Source organism: Dermacentor variabilis, chromosome 11 (assembly GCF_050947875.1).
Source record: "Dermacentor variabilis isolate Ectoservices chromosome 11, ASM5094787v1, whole genome shotgun sequence".
Lineage (NCBI taxonomy): Eukaryota > Metazoa > Arthropoda > Arachnida > Ixodida > Ixodidae > Dermacentor > Dermacentor variabilis.
Genome location: NC_134578.1, coordinates 63,029,120 through 63,057,040, shown reverse-complemented (window position 1 = coordinate 63,057,040; position 27,921 = coordinate 63,029,120). Strand labels below are relative to the sequence as shown.

At 43.0% G+C, this 27,921-nt stretch overlaps 1 protein-coding gene across 2 annotated transcripts; it reads right to left on the bottom strand.

Moving 5' to 3' along the window:
• On the bottom strand, window positions 1-27,921 carry LOC142564888 (clotting factor B-like). 2 transcript variants are annotated; one of them, XM_075676079.1, is made up of 8 exons: window positions 27,667-27,921; window positions 26,692-26,719; window positions 25,110-25,189; window positions 21,376-21,494; window positions 20,222-20,360; window positions 15,506-15,611; window positions 4,013-4,164; window positions 1-371 (listed from the first exon to the last, which is right to left on the bottom strand). In XM_075676079.1, the coding sequence occupies exons 1-8, from the start codon at window positions 27,796-27,798 to the stop codon at window positions 114-116; spliced, it is 1,014 nt and encodes a 337-aa protein (XP_075532194.1). In that variant the 5' UTR covers window positions 27,799-27,921; the 3' UTR covers window positions 1-113. The 2 variants fall into 2 exon arrangements, with proteins under 2 accessions (XP_075532194.1, XP_075532195.1); XM_075676080.1 differs by having other exon boundaries at window positions 3-371; window positions 25,116-25,189.

Sequence of the window (27,921 nt, the reverse complement as noted above, 5' to 3'; positions counted from 1 at the left end):
AACCAACAATTCTGAAAACAATACATATCTACTATGGAAGGAAAACATTCGCCCCATTTTTCCAATAACTTCGTTTCATTGACGAGGAAAACAACAAGCCAATACTTTTTACATCAAGGTATTTCCGGTTCATCCGGTTCATACGATTCCGTATGCCCATCATTGCAGGCGTGCGGTCTACCACTGGAACTTCTACGGCGCTCCCACGACGCACAGCGGTTGAGCACTTTCTTTATCCATGGTACGTACGGCGCGACCAGTGTGTGAGCGCTCGGCCTGAAATCCTTTCTGCAGAAAGTGTACGAGCCAACTCCTACTTGGGTGGCTGGTCTATCTTGTGAGATGAGAGTGAGCGGTCCGCCAGACAAGCCCTGTGAGAAAAACGGCCATTATAAGAGAAGGTAATAGTACTTCCCGGAAATTATTATCAAAACAACGCAAACGATTTATTTTTGTTTGCGCCGCCAGTCATAGTACAAATGTTATAAAAGCGCAGCAACTGCATCTCATAAAAGACATTCCGATTAGGCCACATTCACAAGTCGAAGGTAACCGCATGTCATAGTATTGCAAGAAGTGTGAGAACGCAGCACGAAGCAGCGCCCATGTAGCTTCTTTCCTCAATCCTAATGCTGTTCCCACGCACATGCTCCAATTCTAACGTGTACAATGCTACAAAGAGTGTCCGTCACTAAGCAACGATGCATCATATCAGCAATGCATGCAACACGGTCACATGTTGCCCCGTAATAGGCACAGACACAACCACAGGTTGTCATTACTCGAAAGCGCTTTCCAAACTAGTAATGGAAGAGTAACTTTATGAAGAATGTTTATTGCATGAAAGGCATACAAAATGACCGTCAAAACATAAGCCGGTGTGGTTTGTTGACCATTCGTTGCGCTAAGACTTTTAATGTATATCGTCGCGTTTCTGAGACTTAACAAGCATTGATTTAGCTGGGAAGTGAATCAATAAAAACGTGAAGACATGTTATTCTATCACTTTATCTACGTCCTTAGAGAGTTTAGGTATCGCAACTATCTGGATATGTCTTTTCTTCTTTTGTTACGACATCGCAAGGGTCACATCAGGCAATCGAAAATAAAAACAGACCGGCTTTCCAACTAACTGCTCCTCCACTACCTGGTCTGCCTCTGCCGACCTCGTAGGTTCAATAGGGAAGGCAGTAAACAGGAAAGCACCGCCTCCCCTCGAAGAAAAAAGAAAGAAAGCAAAGTTCTGATTATCAACTGCATGGTTCAGCGTGCATTTTCTTTTCTGCAATGCGTAGATCTGGGAAGTGTAAAAGGTGCGTCAAGACGGGCAGTGTTGAACTGTGATGGCAAGAGACGGCAGTGAGGAAGCAGCCGTGTTGGTATGTGGGAGCACTAAGCAGTGATTACGCAGCACCTGAGGGGCCCTGTACACGAACAGTCAATGCCACAGGCCGAAATGCACCCAAAGAAAGGGACAACGGCGCTTACTGCTCTCACTTTGCAACTTGCTGTACGTCATCGTAGTGATTCTCTCACGACGGACTGATCGTCAAACCTAACTGGCACACAACAGACGTTTCTCGCATGCTACCGCACAGTTTTCAGCCAGAATCCCATGACTTTCCTCTCCATTTGTTATGCTACATTGCTTGCGCGACTTCCTTTCTTCCGGACACATACCAACGCAGAGAAGGTGCTCTGCACAAAAATATGTGCTATATGCATAGCTAAACTCACAAGAATGATAATCTTACTAAACGCAAATTTCGCTGCAGCAAGAAAGAAAGTATGTAGATATCACCTATGAAGTAACAAAATACAAAAAATCTGCATCTGTCAACTTCCTTGTCTCGTACTCTACTCAGCTTCCCCCCCTCTTTTTTTTTGTTGCTTTTACATAGGAGGGCATTTCAGCTAATGGTCCCCATGCATAACTGCACCTTGTATACAAGTTGTCGCTGTTTTAGTAAACACGATAGGAAGCGGTCATACTGTTTGGCAGCAGAGCCAAAATATTATACTCTGAAATTATGCAACAGAAGTTTTGTTGCAGCAATACTTCAATATGAAAAAGCAATATCAATTGCGAAAATTCGTTTCCTTGCGTCTAAAAATTTGTAATTTTGCACCACACGTCAATTTCGGAGTGTTATTATATCAGAAGCATGGTTGTTTCGGAAAGTTGGCAGAGGATTTCAAAATGTGTGTCAGCTCAAAACAGATAGGATCAAGGCACATGAGCTGGCTAAGAAATGAAGATGTAAGAAAATTCTGCTTTCTTAGTCAAGCTTTTTTTTCGCAGATCTCTGCAACTTGCGCAAACACGTGTTTTAATAGTCAGGAGCTCCGTGCCTTTGTTTTCCCTCTTTTCATTTCGCACTTAGAGGCTGTCGTCATACTTATGAAAAGTAACTCGCAAGCGCCTGGCAAATAACCTCGTCGGCAACACGTTGTTTTGTTCCGCGCCAATATGCAAAAATAAAAGGACAGAAGGGCGAAGTTTCTTTTTCCCATTGAATCGCGGTAACGAATGATTGTCCTTATCTTTGTTGTGGCACAGCAATGAAGTAGGTCGATTTCGTCTGAATTTAGCATGGACAAATTGGGCTGTACCGTAGCTTTGTAAGCAGCCGGCGCCAACCTTGAGTATGACCGTTATATGAAGTATTTTTTTCTCCGCTCGTAATCAGTATCAACACAGCGAGAGGGAAACGCAAAAGGAGGAGTGCAGACTCTATGAAGAACGCTCCGACACTTTCAATTTGCTTTGCCATGTGGTCGCTGCGCTGACAAACAAGGGGTCGACGACGTCACCTGCTCGCATGTTCTCTTTCTGAGAGATGACCACAATACATTATAAAATTTCAGTGCCGATCTAGCGGTACGTGCAAGAGAAATGCATTAGCATTACGTCGCACCTTTCTTATCTCCAGGTGCATGATCTGAACCGCGTTCACTAGACTGCAAAGTATTGTTCAAATGTTCGCTCGAAAGATGCCGCGCTCCTTCGAGGAGCAAAGTGCGATTGGCAGTGGTACGCGGCAAACAATTTCGCCTTCTTAAACGTATTCAGATACCAGCCCCCGAGCTGTACCTTTCTCATCAATCGGCTGCTGTGCCGGCACACGTTTTAATGCATTTATGTATTATTAAGGAAGGTACTCCTACATGAAAACGCGAACGTTCCCAAACAATGCTGCCCATTTGTATATTATATTTGTATACCTATTTGTATACCCATTATATTTGTATACGCAGTATATTTGTATACCCATTTGTATTGTATATTCGCGTCGTAATTGACACGTCATGTATGTCTCCAACAGTGCAAGAAATACGTATGCAAGCGAAAAAATGAAAAAAAACACTTCAGAACAAAGAATAACAAAAATGTCCACAAAAAGGAGCATGACGCAGCATTATAACTCAAGCAACAATAAATAAAAAATGTAGTATTGAAATTGATAACGTTATGAGCAAAGCACATGTTATAGTACTTATTTATTTTGTCCACACCTGTAAATTCGAACTATTCAGTTGACCAATATTTTACTCTTCGTAGGCCACAATAAACAAACCAGTTTACCATATTGTATTGCTTTTACTTGCCGTCGAATTATGATGACATATTGGACTTGTTTATTAGTTGTTCTGGACTAGCGTGCTTTCATTTGTTCAATGTATGCAGTTTCATGAGACTCGCCGTGTAACGGGTAAATATTTTGTGTTTGCACAGTAGGAAACGCATGGAAAATCTTGGGGACATAAACAGCTTAACTTCAAACTTGAAGCAGTTATTATTCTCAACTCTCAGCTTGAGCTAGTCCGCCATGTTTTCGAAGACCGTAAGCACATTAGTAACAAAACTGTGCGAACCGACAGTCTGGTTCTTATAATTGCTACGAATCGCGTCATGTGGTATCCACATGGCTCCTAGGTCTCAATGATACCCAAGCGCATTTTACACCGCACAGAGGTCGCCGGAACATTTCTTATTTTTTAGCGGACTTACCTCAGTAGTGTTTTTTCCACCTGATTGTGTACAGAGTAGCATACGTCTCCAATTGGCTGCTTTGACGTTCGGAATTGCCAAACTTTTCTTGCATTCCTGGAAGTGCGCAATTTTTGCAGTGGAGTAGTAGAGCTTTTTAGGCGAAGCTTCATCTGAAAGTAGGTTGTAGGAGATCATTGTTTTTTATCAGTTCCCCATCCAATTGGTCAGGCCGCTAGGATAAGTTTGGGGTTTATTGGCGCAAAGGCAAGGGATGGCGAAAGAGCGCCTTGCAAGTTGTCATTAGTTGTCAATGGAAAAACTTACTGCTAATAGTAGATATAACATGGCTGCAAAGAGATCCTAAAGCTAGACGCTGTCAAGTGCCTAAAATGTAGAGGTACCAACGAGAGAGAATGACGACATATCTGTGCTCTGACAGCACAAGATAAGTTACCGAATTATTTGATAGAGAAATGTGTAAATTAAAGTAGCGGTACCGCCTCACTATTTCCCCTGAAGGCAAGAGCCGGGAGACACGTGCTGTATGAAACACCCCTACTTCATCGCCGCCCTCTTGAAAGGATGTGATTGGAATCTCTTAAGCTGATATCCATTAGCAGAACAGCACTGAAGAAACTGAGAACTGTTTCAGTCTCAGACTATTGTTCTTCGCGTACATACTTTCCTGGGTGGAGGGGAATATGGTGTTAATAAGCTAGAGCTAAGCGCTTTTTTATTAGGCTTCTGCTTCCCGTCACTCCAGCTAAACGTGCAGGATGGTCAGCCTCTCGCCACATCTAGGGAGGACGAGCTGTTAGCGGCCAGTCAAAAAATATGAATTGGTGCAGTATGTGTGTCCTCCTCTTCGATATAACAACGCATCAATTAGTCACACTTTTGTTATTCATGGCAAATTATTATTGCGCAGTAGTTGCATGGTGATTATGGAAGGTTTCAGTGTTACGCATGAATCCCCAAGAATTCATATTTTTTTGTCATAAGAAAAGCTTGAACTCTGCCGTTGGAGTGGCTATGGAAGAACTAATGGTATTGGGTGTTAAGTATGTCGTTGTATTGTTAGGAAGCAAATTACCCACGATGTTTCTATGCCCGGGTACCCGACATATTACGACCAGTGATGCAAAATTTTCTTTGAGATTTTGAAGGGCTTAAAAAGTGCTTTCTTTCATGTTTTCTTCAGGAAAATACGAAAAATAAAAAAGACCCTTGTGCACACAGCTATGAAAAACCCCACAAATTTATTTCTGTAACACTGAAAAGAACTGTTACATTATCGCACACCAAAAGTCCCAGCAGAGCTGTCAATTTCAAAATATAGGCAGGACTTCACGTCTAGGCATTGATTTTGCGTAAAAGAGTCAGGGCCGACATTTTTAACGCACTTGGTCTGATTTATATCCTCTTGACGCATTAACACTTTACTGTGCAACGAACGAAACCTTTTCAGCCTCTAGGTTTAAATGCACGTACACAATTTCTTGCACGTGATCTCCTGCGGCCTTGTTTCGTAACTTGGTGTGCACATTTCCAAACTCGGATTTTTTTTCTTTCACATGCCGCAACAAGAAGGGAGAAGGTGCAGTAGCCCACAGGCGAGGGGGTCCAAGCGTTCGTTGAAACAAATTCCTTGGCACCACGTGGAACGATACAGGTGCTTCACAGACTCCTAATCTCCTTCTTTTCACCAAAATTTTAGTTCCGTTCAAAGGGGTCGCACTCCAACAGAAGTAGTCTACGGCAAAACCGTATCTTTCTTTTTTCAATTTGATATCGTTGAAAAAGACGTATAAAACCTGCTTTTTTCCCTGAATCTTTCAGTGTTTGCACCACTTACATCTCGAATTACGACATGCTGGTTAGTTGCACACGTACTGCAGACGAACGAAAGTCGATCATGGACTATAGTTTCTTTTATATTTTCTAGATACATGAAAGCTTTTTCTATACTCAACAAGTCTGTAAAGTTGAGAGCTTTTAGTAGCTTCAGTTCCCGTAATGGGCTTTGCAGCCATAAATACTGCATAGGCATCTGTCGAAATGCATTTTTATTTCACGTGCACAATATCGGGCGTCCAGAATGATAGACCGAGCGATGCGTAACACACTCCACTTTAAAACTTAAATGCGTTCGTACAAAATTCAGGAAACGCTTACTTGGAAGTGCCAACGCATGCGAAACTCTGAGGTATGCTTTTTCGCTTCAAAAAACGACGCGTCGCATTCTGCGGTCTGCCATATTCACGGCGGTAAAAGCCTTAGTTGCGCCAGTAGTTGATGTACGAGCAGTGGGACACAGATTTATTCACTCACTTTCCCCACACGCCGTGAAAAAGGCTCTCTCATATAAGGTGGGTTGTGAAATAGGGTGGGTAATGTTGTGTCGCTTATGGTTTAGAGTGAACACGGATGCTCACTCTTCTAACTTACTGTCACGAAGCATGTGAAACTCCAGTTGGCCTTTTAAAGATGGAGTGACCATTGATTTGATCCTGCATATAGGGTTGATATCGGACTGGTCCTCAGGCCGCCTGTCGCGACGCGGATACATAGGCGGTTAATAGAGTCTAGCATCTTGAGAGCATTTGGTGCAGTAGCTTGATATACTATGGCACCGTAGTGGAAACGTGATCGTACAAGCCATTTGTGCATGTTCACGAGGCACTATTTGTGAGTACGAATGTTGTGTGGGAGATAATTTTCATATTGAGCAGTGTTTTTGTGCATTTATTCCTCAGCTCAGGGAAACGAATCGTAATTTGGAGTCGTCTGTGATACCTAAAACCATGTGCTCCGCATTCACAGCCAACCACTGTCCATGGAGTTCAGTATTGGGCTCCGCAAACAGCCCTCTTATATTTGTAAGAAGCATGCAGGAACGTATCGTGGGATTTAGCTGAAATCCGTTCTCAACAAGCCTTCATGACATTTCGTTGAGGCCCAGCTTAAGTTGTCGCTCGAATACTGCAATGTCTCATCATTAGAATCCCGTCTGCACGTCATCTACATATCTTCATTAGACATACGCATACAATCATGAACAAAAAGCATTCATTTCAGTAATAAGTATGGTACAGCTAAGTACTCCGCCTTGATGTACCTCAGATTCCCGGACGAATAGCGCAGACAAGGCATTACCCATTCTGACACAGAATTGACGTTTCGACAAGTAGCTTTGTATTACGTTCAGCATGTTTCCACGGATGCTCATTCCTGATAGATATCGTAGCATTCTGTATCACCGCCTAAGGTCATTCACCATTTCCATATTCAGCAATAGAAAGGACTACAAGTGTTCGTTGTCCAACGTGTCCCGAATATTATCCTCAATGTGTACGAGATGGTCGGCTGTTGACAACCCTATTTAAAAGCACACTGATATGATGAAGCAATTCGTTTGACTTAGGAAGCTATGGAAGACTACGATGTATCATTTTTTATGTGCAGCAGAGGCAAGTTCTGATTTCAATATAGGGGAAATCTTGCAACTCGGATAGGTACTTTCATGCATGAAACCTGAGAAACACAACAACGTCTTACCATGTGTGTGTGAAGTATACGGCAGCCCAACTATTGATGAAAAGCGTGAGGATTGTAATTTGTACTTTGATGCCTAAGGTCTCGATAATATCGTACATAATTCTGTCAGCTCCTGGAGCAGAACTTGCGTAAACCTTCAACGCAGCTCTGAAATCGGCAATAATAAAAGGTCCTTTTGTACCCTTCGTTCGGTTAGCATTACCGGTCCGGCTACATGCATTCTGCTACATTTTATTTAAGTAAGACACGTTAAAGTTGTGTTAGGGATAACATTAGAGATCATGTGTATTCTGAATGGCCATGCAGGCGGGGTAAGGCATTCTTTATCGCTCTGTCTACTTCTTGAGTCACTGTATGGGTCTTCCTAAAGGTTGTTGTGAGCCTGGAAGTCACCCAGCAATATGCAGGGTTACGAAAGCTGAATAATGATGTTAAAGAAACCTCTTTTCCCGATGGTTCAATTAAGAAGCATATATATCGAACATGCATGTTGAAGAGAAATATTAAAGCTATTATATATATATATATATATATATATATATATATATATATATATATATATATATTGTAATAAACCTATTATACGGAGATTGAAGATTAACAGCAAGGATTTCAGCAACCAACCATTTACCAATGCCATTTTCTTGTTCACCAGCGCCTGGGATGATTTGCACCAAATTATTGAGGACCTTAGCCAAGAAAGTGTAAGAGTAGACTTGACGGTTAATACGCGCAAGACAAAGTTATTTTTATTAGCCTGACAAAATGACTAGAATTCATGTTCGACACGCAGCTTCTAGAACATGAACAAGAATTCTAGAACAGGAGTGCGTTTATCTAAGTCACTTACACACAGCGTTCTGTTACTCTAAAATAGAAGTTTGCAGAAGAATAAAAAAGAACGGATCCTCCGTGGTGCGTAGTGGCTTTGTGCTGCAAAACCCAAGGGGACAAGATCCAGTCCGAGCGGCGGTAGTTGAATTTTGTTTGGCGAACGTTGGGCGAACGAGCATTGGGTGCACGTTAAAAACGCGAGGTGGTCTGAATCAACCCCGAGTCCCCCGCTGCGACATGCCTCATAATCATATGATGGTTTTGACACATTAAACCCCAGTAGCATTTTTAAGGGTAGGCTCATATATGAGAGGTATTGAGAAATTGTAACTGCAACTTACCGCTACCCTTGAAAATAAAAGTGTGCAACTAACGCCTTCTACCTGCGCTAAACCATGGTACAGAAATTTGGAGGTTAAACAGTAGCTTGAGAGGGAGACAAATACCGCGTAGTCAGCGATGGATGGAAAATTGTGGTGCGTCAAATTAAGAAACAGGAAGGCGGCTGCTTTTACTTGCGGTTCACGGAAAATAATATTGAACATTTCTCGCTAGAAGAAAAATTTTTTCATCAAAAGCCGTTTGTACAATTGTGTGAACTGAAGCTTCAACAAAAATAACATTTGAGTTACTTCTAACCAAACGTTTGCTTCTCTGCGCTTCCTCATATGAGCTGCATTCTAGCCTTAAGAAAAAAAATTCTGCACTGTGTTATTCTCACTGCAGCTTTATTGTAATGGACTTTGATATACTACATAAATAATTACATTTTCAAGGCATACGCACGCAGTGTTCGTGCAGCGGGCCCCGGCCGCGCCCGTTCATGCAGGCACTGGTGAGGGCCAGACTCCATGTTGTAGCCAGGAGCCCATGATGGGCTCGGGTTTGAAATGGCGGGCCCTGTTTTAAACATTCGGCCCGTGCGGGTCGTTCAGCTCTGTGGGTAGATGCCATCCTATGTATGCCAGTTTGCTGCAGCTTAGCTTTTGTGCAATCTTACACCTACGCACGAGCGCTGGGCGGACAAATAGATTCTTTAGACGACGGCGATAATAAAGCCTAGCAGGGGCGTCTGCGTCAGCAGGCGTTTGGTACGTGGCGACACCACGTACCCGAGCACACGAGCGTTCGACCTTCCCGCGCCTAACCGTGCGCGGCTTAGCCGTGTCCGGGGGAAAGGGGACCCTTGGGGTTGAGCCAATGCCGGGTGCTTGGACCTGTACGGCCCCTCGGCGGTGGCAACACACCCTCTTGTCCTCGGCTTCACGTAGACGGCACCCCCGGACGGACCAACCCGGGAGGAATCGGTAGTTGCCTTTTCCTATCCTCCTCTCCAAACTTCGCCTTTCTCTCTAGCCTTTATACCTTTCCTATCTCCTACTTATTTCTTTATTACTTTCGATCTTCTTGGAAGCAAGGGTTAACCTTGTGTGAGCCGCCAAGCTAGGTTATATTATGTTGGTTATAGTGGTAGCGTACAGCTGGCGTTTGTAGGCCCTGTTTCAACAGGCCCTGCAGCGACCCGCTGTTGGGCTCCATGGTCGGTGGCTGGCGCTATTGCCGAAAAATGCGCTCTCACTTATGGCTATTTCCTTCCCTCCACTACCTCATCGCTCCCTGACGAGGGGGCGCACCGAAGAAATCTTTGAATTTTTTGGACGCCAAAACGAAACCTTCCCGCGATTTCATGTCTTCCCCTCTGAAAAACAAGAAAAACAAGCACAAACAGTATCAACTTTTGTTGTTTGGAAATCCCTAACTCAGGCACTTGGACCAGGCTATAAAGCATCAAAGATGGCTAACGGTGATATCCTTTTGGTACTCCACGAAAGAAAGCGACGCGAGAAACTGCATAACCTTTTATCATTTGGAGATGTGGCAGTGACCCCGCACCACACGATAAACACCACCCGTGGTGTAGTTTGTAATGATGATCTGATGGAGCTTATCGACGTAGAACTATTAGTAGTCTGGAGTGATCAAGACGTAATCAATGTTAAGAGAATTCTGTTAAGGTGCGATGGAAAAGCGATTATAAAAAAACGTCCAATTCTCACCTTTGGCTGAAGTGTGCTCCCTGAGAGTACTGAGACAGGATATGTAAAGATCCGGGTCAGACCATATGTCCCAAACCCGCTCAGATGTTTTAAATCTCATTCATTTGGCCACAGCTCGCAGAACTGCCGCAGCCGCCAAACTTGTGCAAAATGCATTGCTCATGTGCACTCCGCTGAATCGTGTGAAAACTCTTTGCACTGTGTGAACCGTGACGGGTAGCACGCCGCGTACTCGCGGTCGGGCCCATCACGTAAAAAAGAAAAAGAAATTGTCACTATAAAAGTAAAACATCTCATTCAGCGAAGCACGCAGGCGGGTGTCCTACCTTCCTAAGGTCAGCTTTGCCGAAGGGGCGCGTCAGGGGGCAGCGCCACAACGGCCCCCGGCGCCTGTCCAGCCCACACTGAATGAGCCGGCAGTGACGCCATCTGCCCTCTTGGCGGCTACAGCCAGCGCTGTTCTGCCGTCCCACAAGGGGTCATCGACCTCTGCGCTGGTGGCCTCAAGGGTATCGTCCATTGAGATGAAGCAAAGAGCGCGTGTCCAGCACCTCGCAGGAAGCGATTGATGTAACATCAATCATTACGGTGCATTCAGCGCCTAAAGAGCGGCGCGAGTCGGTCGACCACTCCAGAAAAGACAAACTTCGTGTCGTGGCGTCTGTAAAAGGCCTTGTGACCTAAACCTTGTTTCTACAACAAACCTCAATAACGCTTATCGCATAATGCAAACACAGATACTACAATGGAACTTTAGTGGCCTCCTCCATAACTTTGACAACATTCGAGAACTGCTCCATAGGTACAATCCGAAAGAGCTGTGTGTTCAAGAGACGCACTTGAAGCACACAGAGACAAACTTTCTCCGACAATACACTATTTTTCGGAAAGATCGTGACGATGCCAATGCTTCATCCGGTGGTGTAGCCGTCGTAGTTGATAAGAGTCTAGCATGTCGCTTATTTGAACTTCGGGCGCATCTTGAGGCAGTCGCTGCACAAGCAACCACTTTCAACATGTTAGTTACAATCTGCTCGTTGTACATATCATTTAATCAACAGCACAAAAAACAGATTTCTATTGCCTAGTGGATCAGCTTCTTGAACCATACATAATCGTAGGTGATTGGAATGCCCACAACAGTCTCTGGGGAGACGCCCGGCGCGACATTCGAGGGCGACTCACCGAAAATTTTCTTGTAAGCTCCGGTGCATGCCTCTTTAATAAGAAAGAACCTACATATTTGAACTTCACGCATAACTCGTACTCATGTATTGATCTGGCTATTGGCCCCGCTTCATTAATTCTTTACTTGAAATGCGAGGTAATCAAAAATCCACTAGGGAGTGACCATTTTCATATATTACTCAAGCTTGCAGAGCAAGATGACCGTTCGCTACAAATGCCTCGATGGAAACTAGAAACTGCTGATTGGAAGCAGTTTACTGAATCAACCTATTTAACACAAGATTTTATCAATGATTTTGCTATAGATGACGCATTAAAGTATTTTACAGCTTTTATTATCCGCGCAGAAGAAAATGCATCCCTCAAACAAATGGTCATTCATGTAAACGATGCGTTGCATGGTGGACTGACGATTGCAGACTGGCACGGAAGAAGTAAAACAAGGCACCGAATACGGTGCGACGAACACTAACTGCGGAAAATTTCGTGGAATTTAAGCACATCAAATCGCAGGGAAGGCGGAGAAGGCGACAAGCAAGGAGAACGAGGTGGGAGAAATTTATTTCAAGCATAAATTCCTACACACAAGACGCAAAAAGCTTGGAATGAACTTAGGCTTAACGGACAGCAAACCCAGCCATGACCCTTGGTCGATGATCAAGGGAATACCTTCAAGGAGCAGGCAGACTCACTTGGGGGGCACTTCAAGGGTATCTCTAGCTCAATTAATTATTCTAGGCAGTTCCCTAGATATAAAGAAATAGCGGAACGTAAGGCATTAGATCGCAAATGCAGAGCGAATGGAGCCTATAAGCATTCTTCCAGCGTTACCGAGCTGAAATATTCTCTAAACGCATGTCAGAGCTCAGCAACCGGAGCTGATAGGCGTGTATATGACATGATCAAAAACTTACACAACAAGCTATTTGTCGAAGCGTGTATTCCGTGTTAGAGTTGCAAGTACTCGCTCTAAGCCATTTCTGCAAGAAACTGGGGTGCCACAGGGTGGCGTACTAAGCTGCACTCTTTTTATCGTAAAAATGAATTCTTTACAATCATCAAATCCTGGTACCATGTTCTATTCGGAATACGTTGATGACGTGCAAATATGTTTTAAATCACGCAATCTCGCAATTTGTGAGCGACAAGTTCAGTTTGGCCTGAACAGGGTGTCGAAATGCGCAAGTGAAAATGGGTTGAAGTTAAATCTGCAAAAAAGCTCCTGAGTCCTTTTTACAAGAAGGAGATGTCTAGTCCCAGATGTTGATATTGAACTCGGTGGACAGCGCATCCCTCTGCACAGAGAGCACAAATTTTTAGGTGTCACACTTGATTCGAAACTATCGATCATATCTGACATGAAATATATCAGCAATAAATGCTTAAAAACAATGAATCTTCTTGAAGTTTTGTCGCATACAATATGGGGTAGCAGTAGGAAGTGCCTCATTCACCTCTACAAGACCCTCATGCTATCACGTTTGGATTATGGCGCTGTAGTCGATCACTCTGCCAAACCGAGTGCGTTAAAGGCACTGGATGCCGTTCATCATTTAGGGATCCGCCTGGCTACAGGTGCTTTCAGGACAAGCCCTGTACCCAAGTCTGTACATGGAGTCAAATGAGTGGTCACTAAACCTGCAAAGGTCGTACTCTAGTTTTAGGTATTTGCTCAAAGTGCTTCCGAATCCTGAGCATCTTTGTTAGACAACTGTAAATGGCATGACGTGCGCTACACTGTTTCATAATCGCCCAACATTCAGAGAACACTTCTCGCTGCGGGTGAGGAGGCTTAGTGAAGAAATGGGTACCCCGCTTTTAGAACACTGTCTGAAGACCCCAGCAAGGCCATTACCGCTGTCGCATTGCGTAATTGTAGCATGTGAAACGTCATTTGTACAAGTCTCGAAGCGCGCTCCACAGGAACACATTCGAGTGCACTTTGTAGAACTGCAAGCGAAATACTCATGCGTGCAATTTTACACGGATTGATAAAAGTTGCATGCGGGCGTGTCCTTGGCAGCAGTTGCACCATCTTTTTCGGAATGAGACGTTCTGCGCCCACAAACGAGCATCTTTACGGCGGAGGCCTATGCATTATTGTCGGCTGTAAAGCAGGTTAGGTGTATAAAATTAAAGAAGGCAATTACATTTACAGATACACTAAGCGTAGCCAAGGCTTTAATGTCGCCACAAAAGTAGAGAAATTCTGTAGTAACAGAACTCTATTCACTTCTGTGCACTGTTTAGGCTGCTGAACAAAGTACTGTAATATGCTGTATTCCAGGCCACATAAGCATTCAAGGGAATGTGCTCGCCTATGAACTCGCTACATCTGGAGTAACGAAACCTCGCAACGCTCCTATAGCTGTCACAGATATAGACCTGAAACCTTTCCAGCGAAGAAAATTGAGAAGCTATTGGCAATACCTTTGGGATGCTGAAACTCTAAGAAGTTTGACCTAATAAAACCTCAATTAGGTGCTTGGCCATCAACACCAAAATCACGGGCAACCGATGTCCTTTTAACACGGTTGAGAATAGGACAAACGTACGGAACGCACAACTGCTTGTTGACTGGCGATGAACCTCCCATCCGTGCTAAATGTAGCGAGAGGTTGACTGTCATCGATGTCCTATTAGAGTGCCGGGAAGTAGACGGTAAAAGGAAAAAACACTTTCCTTTAGCGTACGCGCAATCTATCCCTCTTCATCCAACAATGTTTTTGGGTGATGAACCGCTATTCAACATGAAAGCAATACTATATTTTTTCAATGAAGTCCGCTTGTTGCATGTTATCGGCCCCAAAAGTTCGTAAGGCGGGTTCTCATGTGAAGCCGCTGTTGCGATATTAGCGTTTTGTATAGCGCACGCCTCCAGGGCCTTAGTCCCGAAAGGCCCCGATGAGGCAATAGCTACTGACAACCACACATTTTAGTATACCATCTCTTCACAGCATATATTTCATTTTTGACCGAGCTGTCATTGTACACCCTATAAATCATTGTCATAATTTTACCTAAACAAATATTTTACGCACTCCACAGCGAATGATTTTACGCCTCTATATAGCCATGCACATATACACTCTGACTTTGACCACAAACTCGACTACATTAAACCATTGTCTGGCGCTCTTTGGACTTCCCTGGCCCTGCCGGTATAAAAGCCAATTAATCACCATCATCCACCTGTGATAGATGTGGTGAAAGGCTGACCATCCTCCACGTCCTCCTGGAGTGTCGGGAGGCCGAAGCTGAGAGAAACTTTCCTCTTCCATACCGCTATTCTGTCCTATATTCACCCGGCTATGTTTCTTGGCCAAGAACCACTCTTTACCGCTAAAGCCGTCCTTCTTTTTTGAATGAAGTTATCCTACATGTTATAAGTCCATTACATTTGTAGCGCATCCTCATTCCAGAGGATGCCCCTCTGATAGCATTTTACATAGCACATGGCTCCAGGCGTTTGTGTTTAAAGGGCTCTAACGAGGCAGTAGTGCTCTAGTCACTTTCAGAGTCTTACATAACTTATAAATCGTATCATTCTTTCGCAATGGATTTGAATGCTCATAGTACACGTCATTTGTCATCGACATAATCTTATTACACATAGATTTTACGCACTTTGGACCGACTATTTTTAGGGCCCCACGTCACATCAACTTATAATTCATGACCAGGCGACAACGCCATCGCCAGTGCAACAGAATGGAAGGACTGACAAGGCAAACAGAATCTCAAGCAGGTAAATGATGTGAGACTAAAATGCGCGAATATCGCGTAAGGGGGGCATATTTTATCCTAAAGCTTTTTGTGTGTGTTTTCAAACGTAAATGGTATTAAAGAGCCGAAATGAATTTTTATCGCTTACATTGCGTACTTCTCCATTGGGGTAATGCCACTTCATCGTGTACCGCTCCTTTTCCGCCCAGACAGACGGGCCTAACATAGTGGTCAAAGCGAAGAGGTTCTTCCAGCTGTGCGGAAAGAAAACGATGTTAAAGGACCAATAAAAGTAAATGCGAAATAAAGGAAACGGCATTTATTTTGGCGCACAAATTGTGAGTTCAGCAGCCGGTGTTTGCATGCCGCTTACTTCTATTGAGGGCTCAGACGTAAACTTGCGGCTGCGGGTAGAACAACAGCCTCGCCGCCTAAGCTGAGTACGTGCTCATTTTTCAGCTCTTTACTCTGTTATGGTGTTCTATAAGAGGCGCAAAAGGAAGAGCTCTCTACCCAAAACACCATGCAGTAACTAAAATGCCTGCAAGGAATAAGAGCCCATGAACCACTAGTAACAAGAGCTCCAATCAGTCAGCGCACATATACTTATCTCTTGGCAGGAGTGTGTTCCCAAGCAAAGTGTACAGTGTGTATCAAAAATGCGTTGTAATTTCTCATATATGGCCAAATATTATCAGGCAATGTTTTGAACTTTACTTTCTCCCTAGCAACAAACAGTTTAAAAATTCGCTCGTGCTAGTGAACAGACATCTTCAATTAGAGCTCTCAGACCATCGATAGACCATCGATGGACAGACCATCGTGCCTTCGAGCCAGTCGTCTGAACAGATCTCAACAGCTCCAAGACTTCTATGAAGCTTGCGCCACAATTATCTACATAGCAGTTCATTCTTATCGATTGTAATAATTTGGTATTGGTTGGCGCTATTCGACTGTAAGAATGCAGTGAAGGTCTGCTAAAGTGGAACATGCAATTTTAAAGTGAAACCAGGAACACCTGGAACCCCAAGGGCAAACATACAAGTTACACAGCTGCTCCTGTCAACTCTGTAAGCGAGCACGAACTGATAATATAGTGGCTTCGTAAAAACGTTTGCTCTTTATAGGTCGTAAAGTATACGCAATTTGAGGAAACAGGTACTTGGCTGGCCTATAATTACATCGCAGGCTGGAACCGGGAAGAAGCGTACTGATTAGCCTTTCAATAAGTCAATATATAAGGTTTTAGCAGACATGATTCAGTGGCGGACCTGATGTGCGTGAGTGCTTAGTACACTCTCTATGTACACTCAGCTTCAATATATTATGACCATAATTCGGCGGCATAAAACGGTGGAGTGGAATTACTCCAGTTCTTTCACAAATTTCCCAACGAACAACGTGTGTATTTTCTCACAAATTAGGATGGTCCCCTGAGAACCGACACACTTACGAGATCGCCAAGCAGTGATTACAGATTCAATACTGGCGGACCTCGGAGCTTGTACGATCATTATTCAAGTAATTAACGTTAATTCATTCATAGAAAATTAGATATTTGCTGTTTTAAGCAAAAATCCTGATCAAGAAAATAGCCAGCTTAAGAGGCACTCCCGGAAATGTTGCTCGCACATACCTGATACAAAAGAAACACTTTTGGAAAAGAGAGAGCCGCAAATATAAAAGGCGTACACTGTTCCCAATGACACGTCAAAATTACTGTTACCGACGGCTCCTTCCTCAACAGATAGTATAATGTCCTTATAGCTGTTAGCAATTTTTGTCTACTTAGGCGGTTTGAGCCTATCTATCTATCTTTCTGTCTGTCTGTCTGTCTGTCTGTCTGTCTGTCTGTCTGTCTGTCTGTCTGTCTGTCTGTCTGTCTGTCTGTCTGTCTGTCTGTCTGTCTGTCCGTCTGTCCGTCTGTCTGTCTGTCTGTCTGTCTGTCTGTCTGTCTGTCTGTCTGTCTGCCCGTCTGTCCGTTCTCTTACGCTGACCGAGTGCTCAAATTGTCTACCACCTTGGGTTATTAAGCATGTGCTGGTGGTGCTTGTGATGTCTTCGGAGTGTTTCGATTGTGATCCCTCCAGCTTCGGGGTTTAACTCACGTCGTGCCGTCTTCATGCCTTGGACGGCATGGATGGCGTCATGCCTTCGGCGCCATTCAGCGGCCCATGTTGGCGAATAGCTTGGGCCGCTAGGGCTTCTAGTCGGGATACCATCGAGGTGATTGCACCGTCGTCACAAGCTTTGTTATTCGACTCTGGTAATGCCGTCGTCGCCACGCCATCATCGTGAAGCGATCGTATCGTTACAGTCGTAGTGTATATGTTATCGCAGCGCCGGCGTGAAGTTGTGATTGTCATTCAACGCCGTCACTTAAGCTTCACCATCCAACTCCCGTAATACAATCATTATCACGCCATCGTCGTCATAATGGCTACGTGACAATGCCCTGTTCACGCCACTGTCGTCATGCACACGTCGACATACTATGTCCTGATTAAGTTGCCATAAAACCATCGTCATATATATATATATATATATATATATATATATATATATATATATATATACAGGAAAGAGACGACGAACTTTTTGGGAGACTTCTTTTACTTAACGATTTCGGCTGGTGGACCAGCCTTCGTCAGAGTACAGTAACCATGTGTATGTGTATGTGTATGTTACGTCGGGTCCTGCGTGCTGAACTTTGAAGAAAACCCCTATATATATATATATATATATATATATATATATATATATATATATATAGCGCTACCTTCTGTATTCTATTCTCGTCATGCCGTCGTTGCACCATCGTCGTCCCATACTTGTCGTCTTACCATTGTGGTCATGCCTTCATCATTACACTGTCGTTTTACCATTGTCATCACTTTAGTAATGTCGTGCCATTCTCCTCATGCCATCGTCGTCACACAGCCCTTGTCATTCCATCGACTTCAATCTTCTTCATTTTATACCATGTAAGACAGCTGCCATAATTCAACCATCCTTATGCCGCCATCACCGCGCCTCCGTTGTCATATCGCAATTTTCATGCCGTCCTGGTCATGCCATCTTGGTCATCACAGCTTCGTCATGCAACTTTCGTGACGCCATCATTGTCATGCATTTGTCGTTATACAGGCTCATTACACTGTCAACGTCACGGTATTTTCTTCATACAGTGCTGGAATAATACTATTATCATTCGACCGTCGTCAGCATATGAGTTCTGTCCTCACTGTTTATTTCATTTACATATACATATACTGTTCTCATTCTTTCAAAAGTAGCAGTAGTAGGTGTAGGACGAAAAGTACAATGATACACAATCGTAGAATTACAACAACGAAATAGCAACGACATCAGCATTTAGTCAGAAGTAGAGGTAGGTAAAAGAAATAAACGGCAGTATAGGTTGTAGAATGATAAGTTCATTGTTAAATCTTAGAAAAAAATGCTAAAAGCGAAGTACCAACACAGCAATGCGCGCACAGAAATATAACTGGGTAGCTCTGTATAACAAATCCTGTTCTGCTGTAAAACGTACTGACCACGATCAACGAAAGCTTCTAAATTAATATCACTCCTTACAATACCTCATGAATAACTCATTTATAAATAGTTAGTCTTCTGCGGCAGTACTGTAGGTAGGGGAGGTTTCGTGAGGCCACCTTATTGAAATAATTAGAACGGTAATTTTCACAAGTTCGATAGGCTTTCCCCGATCAGTTAGCCACATGGGATTCTATAGCAGTAATTTTATCACAAAACACAGGCAATCCTTTTACTTTGTTTCTTTTTCTTGTTTTACACGAGGACCAACGAATCTGCCTCAAGAAAAAAAAACATTCTAGTGCCGCATGCATGCTTTCAACAGGTTACATTTTTTTTTCATCTTAAATAAGTACACACAGTCTTGGCCTTATCAAAGCAAAAAAACAAAACAAAAAAGATCCTACCCGATCGCTGAGAAACCATACTAAGCATGAGCTTTTCAGAGAAGTTGATTTCGGGTGTTATTCCGAGTATATTTGAGCATATTAAGGAATAGCTATTCAAAGAAGGTGTACTGGTAAATGCAAAAGTTGAAATATATGTCCAGACATTATTCAGTTTTCAAGATATATCCCCATGAACGCCACCCGCATTTTTATTGCGATAGCGATTATATGGACTCTCCAGGCGCATTCCTGTGGTAGGCGTTGGCGTCGCCGTCACCGTCGCCATGACGTTCCGTATAAAATCCTAGGGCGACAAACTTGTCGCCTCGTCGTGTGTGTGTGTGTGTGTGTGTGTGTGTGTGTGTGTGTGTGTCTGTGTATTTGTGTGTGTGTGTGCGCGCGTGTGTGTGTGTGTGTGTGTGTGTGTGTGTGTGTGTGTGTGTGTGTGTGTGTGTGTGTGTGTGTGTGTGTGTGTGTGTGTAGCTATATGAATAGTGGTTCTATCAGCCATGTGAACTTGTGAACAGCCGTGTGAACGAGGACGTAGAAACGGACACACAGAGACACAGAGCGCTGTCTGTGTTTGTCCATTTGTTTCTAGGCCTTTGTTCATTCGTGCTAACATATTATATAATTTTTAATTTAGTTGGTAAGTGATTCTTTACCAGTTCACACGGCCGATAGAATCACTATTCATACAGCTACACACACACACACACACACACACACATTATATATATATATATATATATATATATATATATATATATATATATATATATATATATATATATATATATATATATATATATTCTGTTCGTATAGTTATCTGCTAATTTGCTATCGCAATCAGTTCTTCGCTTTTCGGCGAAACAATGGCCTTATGTTAAACGTATGCCTTAGCGGTAATATCTTACCCTAAGCAAGGCAATGTCATTAGCCCAATAAACGCTGTCATTGTCCGGATGGTAGAAAACGTCTTTGGCTGCTACATAAGGACCTCTCTGAACCACTGTAGAGTTGTAATATACTTGCACTAGGGTCGGAGTACATTTTCTGAAATGAAATAATCAGACATATGTTGCTTCAATCACATCCTGATATAAACACAAGTACTCAAGATGTATTTGCCTTTGAAATTTCTTTAATGCTACTGCAACCACTGCCTACCTATATCGACTTTGTACTATCTGTCTGGTATTCATAACAACGTTACGTGAGCCGTTAATGTCCGCGATACTACAAGTCACACACCATGCATCACAAAAAGCTAATTAAAAATTAAATTATGGGGTTTTACGTGCCAGAACCAATTTCTGATTACGAGGCACGCCGTAGTGGGAGACTCCGTAAATTTGGACCACCTGGAGTTCTTTAACGTGCACCTAAGTCTAAGTAAACGGGTGTTTTCACATTACGCCTCCATCGAAATGTGGCCGCCGTGGCCGGGATTCAATCTCGCGACCTCGTGCTTAGCCACTATGCAAGCATAGCCGCTAAGCAACCACGGCGAGTACAATAAGCTAAAATGGGTCTAAAAAGTTTACCATTTACAAGAAGGAAACGCAAATACGAAACGACGGCCTGCTGTAACAGCACGTCGTCGCAATTCCATCAAAAATCTTGAAGACAAGGCCCGGTGCCTCTAACAAAAGTGAGATAAAACGCCAGCAAGCCGTGCAAGAAACAGCTTAAAACGGGACTCGAGGTTGTGTAGAGGGCGCGAAAATGTCACTGTGTTAAATGTCCTCTCATTAACGTACACACTTGCTGTGGACGACTACTGCATAAAATTTACGGTAAAACTGTTCTTGCATTCCATGAAAGCAACTGTTCAGTTCCAAAAAAATCACTCGTCAAAGAGCCACACAGGCTATGATGCGCTAGTACACTTTCAAACTGACGCATTAGGATTAATTTGGGAGCATCCCATCTTGACTGTCTTGTATGGCGGTGAACAACATGCAGGCAAGCAACAACTAAAACTGCAAGTATGAAAACAAAGCAAAGAGTTATTAAGCAAAACGCTGAAGCAAAACTTCCTAAATATGGATTCTCAAAGAGCGCTTACCCATTCGTGAGGCAATGAGCTGAAGTGAGTACAAATCTAGGTGATATGATGCTACCCGCACACTCAAAACTTCCTTCCGTTTGACCTTGCCTCGGATTGAAGTGAGCAAGTATGTACACCTGGGCGAACGTGGGGCAAAAAATAGGCTTCAGAACGAGTTATTAAGACACCGCATTGATACAATGGTTCTCGTCGTAAAAGGAAGTCATGCGTAATACATATATGTACATTACCATGAACGTCTTTACAATACGACTTATCACATTCCGACGACAGGTATAAGTAAATAACCTAAATTTGGTAAGCTGATACTTATAATGGATGTTCATCTCTACTGAAATGTTCCACATGCATTTTATAACGTTTTTATGGTTTGCTTCAGTTCTGGAAGCGCCTTGTCCTGTCCGTATTCCTTCTTGTGTGTCGTCAATTTTGGCGCTTATTCTATTGTAAGTTATGCACCAACTAGCCCCACAACGTGTTTTACTGGAAATCACACCTGATTGATGCGAAATTTATAGCAGTCGAACGCTTCTACAACAAACGCCACCACGACGAAAATACGTGCACAAAGAAGGATCCCGCGTGTCCCAGCCGAGTGCTCATCTTTCTTATGTATTGTGAAAGCCTATAGAGTGAAGACCACTACAACCAATTTGCCTGTACAACAAAGCAGTTGAAGTGTTTCCGAGAGAAAATTTTTTACTTTACAATGTATTCAGCTACTGGTGCAGCCCCGGCCCTCCGCAGCCACCACTGAGGTGCGATCAACGCTAGACCTACCGAAGTGCTAAAAAAGTGTGCTTATCATACCGAGTATTGTAATCCTGCCGCTCAGATTCACGAATCACTCAACTCATACCCCGCGTGCTGCAGCACACCAGCGGTTGCAACTGCTTACAAATGCGTAGAGGTTGATGATGTCGTTAGTCGCTCGGAACTGACCACTAACGATGTCGCCGAAACCAACAAAGATGGGAAAGAGTGGAAGCCTGACAGGGCACCAGTGATAGGGTGCCTGAAATTGGAATAAAATTAAATGACAATTGTGGCAATAGCCACATTAGACAGTCTAAAGCTGTACTTGCATCGTTATCGGACTATGACTCGAAGCATGCGCGAACCTCAATGACATACGGTCGACCACACTCGCAAATTTCGCTGGAGGAAGGGTGCCGAAGAGGATTAGCGATTCTTTCACTATGTATTCTCTGAATATAGTAGTAGGAGGAGGAGCAGTGAATATTGTGTGTAGAAATGAGCTGACGGTGGAATCGCCCGAGGTGGGCGTCGTCCCCAGTCCAGCATGCTATGGGCCTGAGCCTATAGCTTGGCGCTGCGCACCGGAAGACACTGGTCTTCAAGGCTCGAGCTTCAAGAACAACCTTCGAGCACTGAGAGGCGCATTTGAATATTGTAAGAAATGTTTTCTTCTTTTAGCAAGACAAGCTTTTCCTGCTCTATCGAAAGCGTTAAAGTGCCTGGTATTTAAAAAGGAGGTGGCCTGTACAAAGAGCAATTTCAGAGATCCCGAAGGCTTCATTATAAAAGCGTTCCACTGTAGATTCCGCTAGAATTCTGCATAGCATATACGGAATTTTTAGAATTACATACGGGACGTTTCAGCAGAGTGATTGCTTTACTACGTGTGACACAGAGGAGTATGTCAAATACTTTAGGCACATTTCAAGCTATGAGCGCGTCGCAGCTGTTCTAGGAAGAAATCTTGACCTGCAGCATGCTGGAAATAATTTTTTAAATACTCCTTTTTTGGAACATGCACGGTGGCACGTGAACACTTTTTGAGACTCAGTGAACGATGTAGTAAATGAAAGTATTGTTCATGAAGCCTCCTGCAGCAACTATTATGGATGAATTTATTCTGTAGAGGTCTACAGTGGTCTGACACAGGTATTTAGTCGCTATCTGATATCTGGTGATGAACACTGCAATTGCAAATTTGATCAGCGTGCAAGAACATTCGCGCACTAAGCTGCAGGTGTATGTAACACACACCATGATGATCTAATTCAACGGTCCTGCGACGGTGTTACACACAGCAAAACTTGACCCTGTAATAAAAAGGAGTAATCTGTTTCAAATTTAATAAATAAATCCACTGTGAATTTTGGAGCGCCACCAAATTTGGTTTTCCTTAATATTTCTCAGAAGGTTTGAGAGTCGTCAGGAAGCACTTGAGGCTCTATGCGTCAGTTGCCTTCTCCAATGTGCACTTACCACGTCATTCTTTGAGGCAGAAAGGATGTCCTTCATCCGCCACTAAGACCGTCAGTAGTGGCACTGGCTAACACTCCCAGGCTTGACTCTAGCACATATACATAGCTACCCAAGAAATTTCTCGGGAACACATCGCCCCCGTAACTCAATCGGTTAGAGCAATGCACGTGTGTTGCAAAAGCTTGCGTTCGTATCCCACCTGCGGCCGGTTGTTCCTGCTCTTTCCGTTTCCATTATTCATAATTCCTACATTTGAAATAAACAAACAAGCAACTACCCCTATGATTTCCCTGTTGTCTTCACCTGAACACAAGGTGCACGACATATTTCTCCAAACATTTGTGCTTCTAAAGTATTTATGACGTTGTTTTATTCAATTAATTTATTTGTTATGCGCTAGTGAAGTCCATCGCAATGCTTCCGCAAAACACAAAATCAGGTACTGTAGCTACGCGATGCTCTTATCCAATTCGGAATCTGAAGTGAACATTTCAAAAAAATCCTCCCGTAAATTTGCATTGTTGCTATGAGCGAATCCAAAGTCGTGAACATTTTATGATTTCACTTGGGATGGGTCACCAAGCCAAATCTTGCAAACATATGTAATAAGTGTGAAAAACTCTCTTCATTCACTCCTTCCTTCACTTTATCTTCATACCATTGTCTGCAGGCTGGTTTTTTCATCGTCTGGATATTTCCTTAAAAAGTCTTGGGCATGCAATCAAGAAACATCATCGAAAGGAATTTTCTCTGTCTTGTTTTCAGGCATGCATTGTTCTAAGCCTCGTTTTGTTAAGCAAAGTCTTATGAGACCACGATCATGAAGACGTATGATGAGCACATTTTTATTCTCCGCACATGTACTGCGGCAAATGCCAGTTTGATAATATTAACAAACCTATTTATCAGAGATGTCGAAATCTACACGACTTGCCTTAATAATAGTCAGTCAGTGGGAAATGAGGGACCACCTAGGCAACTACTGGTTCTCCGGAATTCTTTTTCTTTTGTTTTCCTCAACAAATACGGCCGTTACTTGTCAAGTTTTGTGTTGTTTTTCTCAAAAAAATACGGCCGTTACGTGTCGCTACGGTGTGTAAAAGTGTAGGTCCTAGGGTGCAGCGGCACAACACATTTTTCTCGTTAAACGCACGTGGGAGATGCGTTCATAAAATTCGTAATATTTCCATGAAGGAACAATGGACATGCGGCGAGACTCGGGTGGTTGTTTAGTGCGACAACACATTCAGGTTAAACTGCTCCGGCATACGTTCAACGTTTACCTAACGGCCAACACGCACTTGAGCTTCCAGTTGAGCATTAGTTTGTGCTTTCCTGTGGATGATTCTTCTACTCATTTTTTTCATTGTTGTCGCCATGTAGACGTTTATAAGCCTTCGCGCCTAAGCAAACAAGTTTAGCTCATTATTTCTCCTCATCTGCATGTAAGTATTGATTCACATTTCGGTTGTGTAGCATACGAAAACGAAAGATACTCTCACGATCCATGGTTGGGAAAACCTGTTTACGTTCCTCCCTGGCGACGCCCCTTTTGTCCGGTCGAACTGCCCACAACCTGAAACAAATGCAGCATGTGACGCCATAAAAATGAATTAAAAATTAGTGATAACTGAAAATTTTGTTTTATTTTTAACGCGTCATTTGGCTTCGATTCTCTCCAAAATTTTAGACCTAAAATTTTCTACACAAATGTTTCGAGCGCATATTTACCGAAGTCTTTGTGGCCACCGTAATCATTCGTTATATCGGGTACTTCGTTGTAGAGGTCGCGCACCACGCAGCTCACAATAGAACCGAGACAGAATTAGTCCTTTGTTATAGGGGTAATTTCTTTGTAGAGTGAAAGCATTCGTTGTGCAACCCCAGTCTACAAACTGCGTAGAAAACGGGCCATGAGCAAGTCATGACATCCGAGTAACACAACGCGGGAAACAGCGTAGAATAATTCCTAGCGAGTTCAATTGTGGTACGAATGAGACATCCAGGTTAAAGGATAGCCATATTTCAGTTTTATCGGCCCTGTTAGCATGCTGCAATAAATGTTTTTTTTTTCTTTTCGCAGAATAATTCGCGAAAGAGATACCGCAGGAAAGATGTTGAAATACATCGCGTCTTCGACTACGTGAACAAATTTTATATTATAACGAAAGTACAATGGTTCACAGAAGCATACATCTGGAATATCGAGCGATGCGTAGCAGATATATTAAGAGAAACGCCAGACAATTAGGCGCATGAGGATATTTTCGCAAAGATCACTGTCAGTGAAAGAAGACTCGATATTAACTAATTTTTGACGTTTGATAGCACGCTTGCGTAATTCTACAAAGCAAGGGCAATAATGATGCTGTGTTTTGTGTGCGTAGAGGAAAGCAAGAATCAACGACTCCCGAATTGCATTCAAGTTCGCACTTTCATTATTGCAGCTTTGGGAGCTACACATAGACATCTCCTACGCATCGGCAACGTCGAACTTATTTAAGGTATATTTGCACTGGGGCTGGAACCTCAACGTGAAGATTTGAATTATTATTTATATTATCTGGTATGCAAACAAGAATGAAGAGAGTGCCGACATTGGAACAAAGAAATTATTTCTTTAAATTCGATCCCTGAGAATGTTTTCACCTTTTCATTTCAAATAAAACAGAACTTTACGAGGAACTCATTGTTTCAGTGTCTGACAACAGGTAATAACGATTGAGCTTATTGGTAGGCCTCGCACGTTCATTTTTCGTCGCTGACACGTACTCTAATAAGCAACCGTGGGCCTAGATTTAGGCGCACGTTAAAGAATCCCGGGCGGTCAAAAATAATCCGAAGTCCCCCAATAAGGCATACATCATAATCATACCGGTGCTTTGGCACGTGAAACCCCATAATTTGTTCTTTTGATATTCCCATAAGAAGATGGCTGGTACTAGTTACCCTGTATGAGAAATTGGGGGCACAATTTTAGGAACCTTTAGTTCTTTAGCATATTTGTTGTTGTTTCAGATGTGTGTATATGTTTTTAAAATTTTAGTGCCTGTAATATGCAGATCCATACAAACTCACCTTTGCCATTGATGGTATCCGCAGAAACCTGCACGCCCAGGAAGGCAATTACGTTTTTTTTATTTCATCAATAACATTCAAAGCGCTCAAAACGGCCACCCAACCTAACTACAACAGAGATGGGCTACATAAAAATTCTTTGAAAATGTTATGCTTTTTTAATGTATTTAAATGATGACGCTATGTAGCATGTACCGTGCTTGCACGTCTTGCAAAAATATATCTTTGAGAATTCATGGTGGAACAAATCGTCTTAATGTCCTAATTACCGGGGTGTTTGTTCCAGCACAAATTTACACAAACTGTGTTAGCTACCAGCCTTAGCAAGTTTACATCCGCAAATCTTCCGGTCAGACTAGTTTTCCCTATACAAAGCAGTATGTACCTCTGCCGTCCCATGTTCAGTGTTCGAATGCTCGAACGAGCAGCACCTACATGCAAGTCGACACCTAATTTTGCGATTCTCACAAGGCAACACTAACTTGCCTGATAAATATTGCTGAGTTTGTAAATGATTTTCAAAACGGCACAAACTATCTTTATTGCTTAGAGATATACAGTTGTCAAGCTATGTAGTAGTTCGATATACAAAGTACATGGGACGATTCCAATTGTATTCAGCGTCTAAAGACATTCTAAAAACATAAACAAACAGACTCACTGTACATCTAAGCATACACGTCATATGGTTGCTTCCAACACGTAGCGTCAAAAGTTGTAGAACTTATTCTAGATGATTTTTAGAGCCTCCACAACGTGTATGATAATGCGCGGCAAATTGGCAAACCATAGAGGCCCTAAACAGACAATATAATTTCCCGGCGATCCACAAACTATGTACACTTGCGCTGTCTTGGTCAATTCGCAAATGGTTCGGTAGTAAGTTAGCACAAATGAAATATTACCAATAGAAGTTGTTTCATTTTCCAAAGTCAGGAAAAGAAAAGAAAGCGCTAGATGCCATCGAATACTTACCGAGTAAATTAGGTAACTGCAAATAAAAGCAGCATTAAGGAGCATCGAGAAACGTCCACTCAAAGAACTTGCACAGCTGGACATATCCGTCAACGTGCACGACTGCAAAATGAATTTTATGTGGGACGCCATGGCCTGGTAGGCGCACCCTTAGAACGAATTCTTGCTTTCAAGATGTCCATAGTTCATAGCGTATGTTAGATTGCCGTTGGAGCAGCGTAGCACAGCGCCTAAAGAGTGTTCATTCACGCTTAG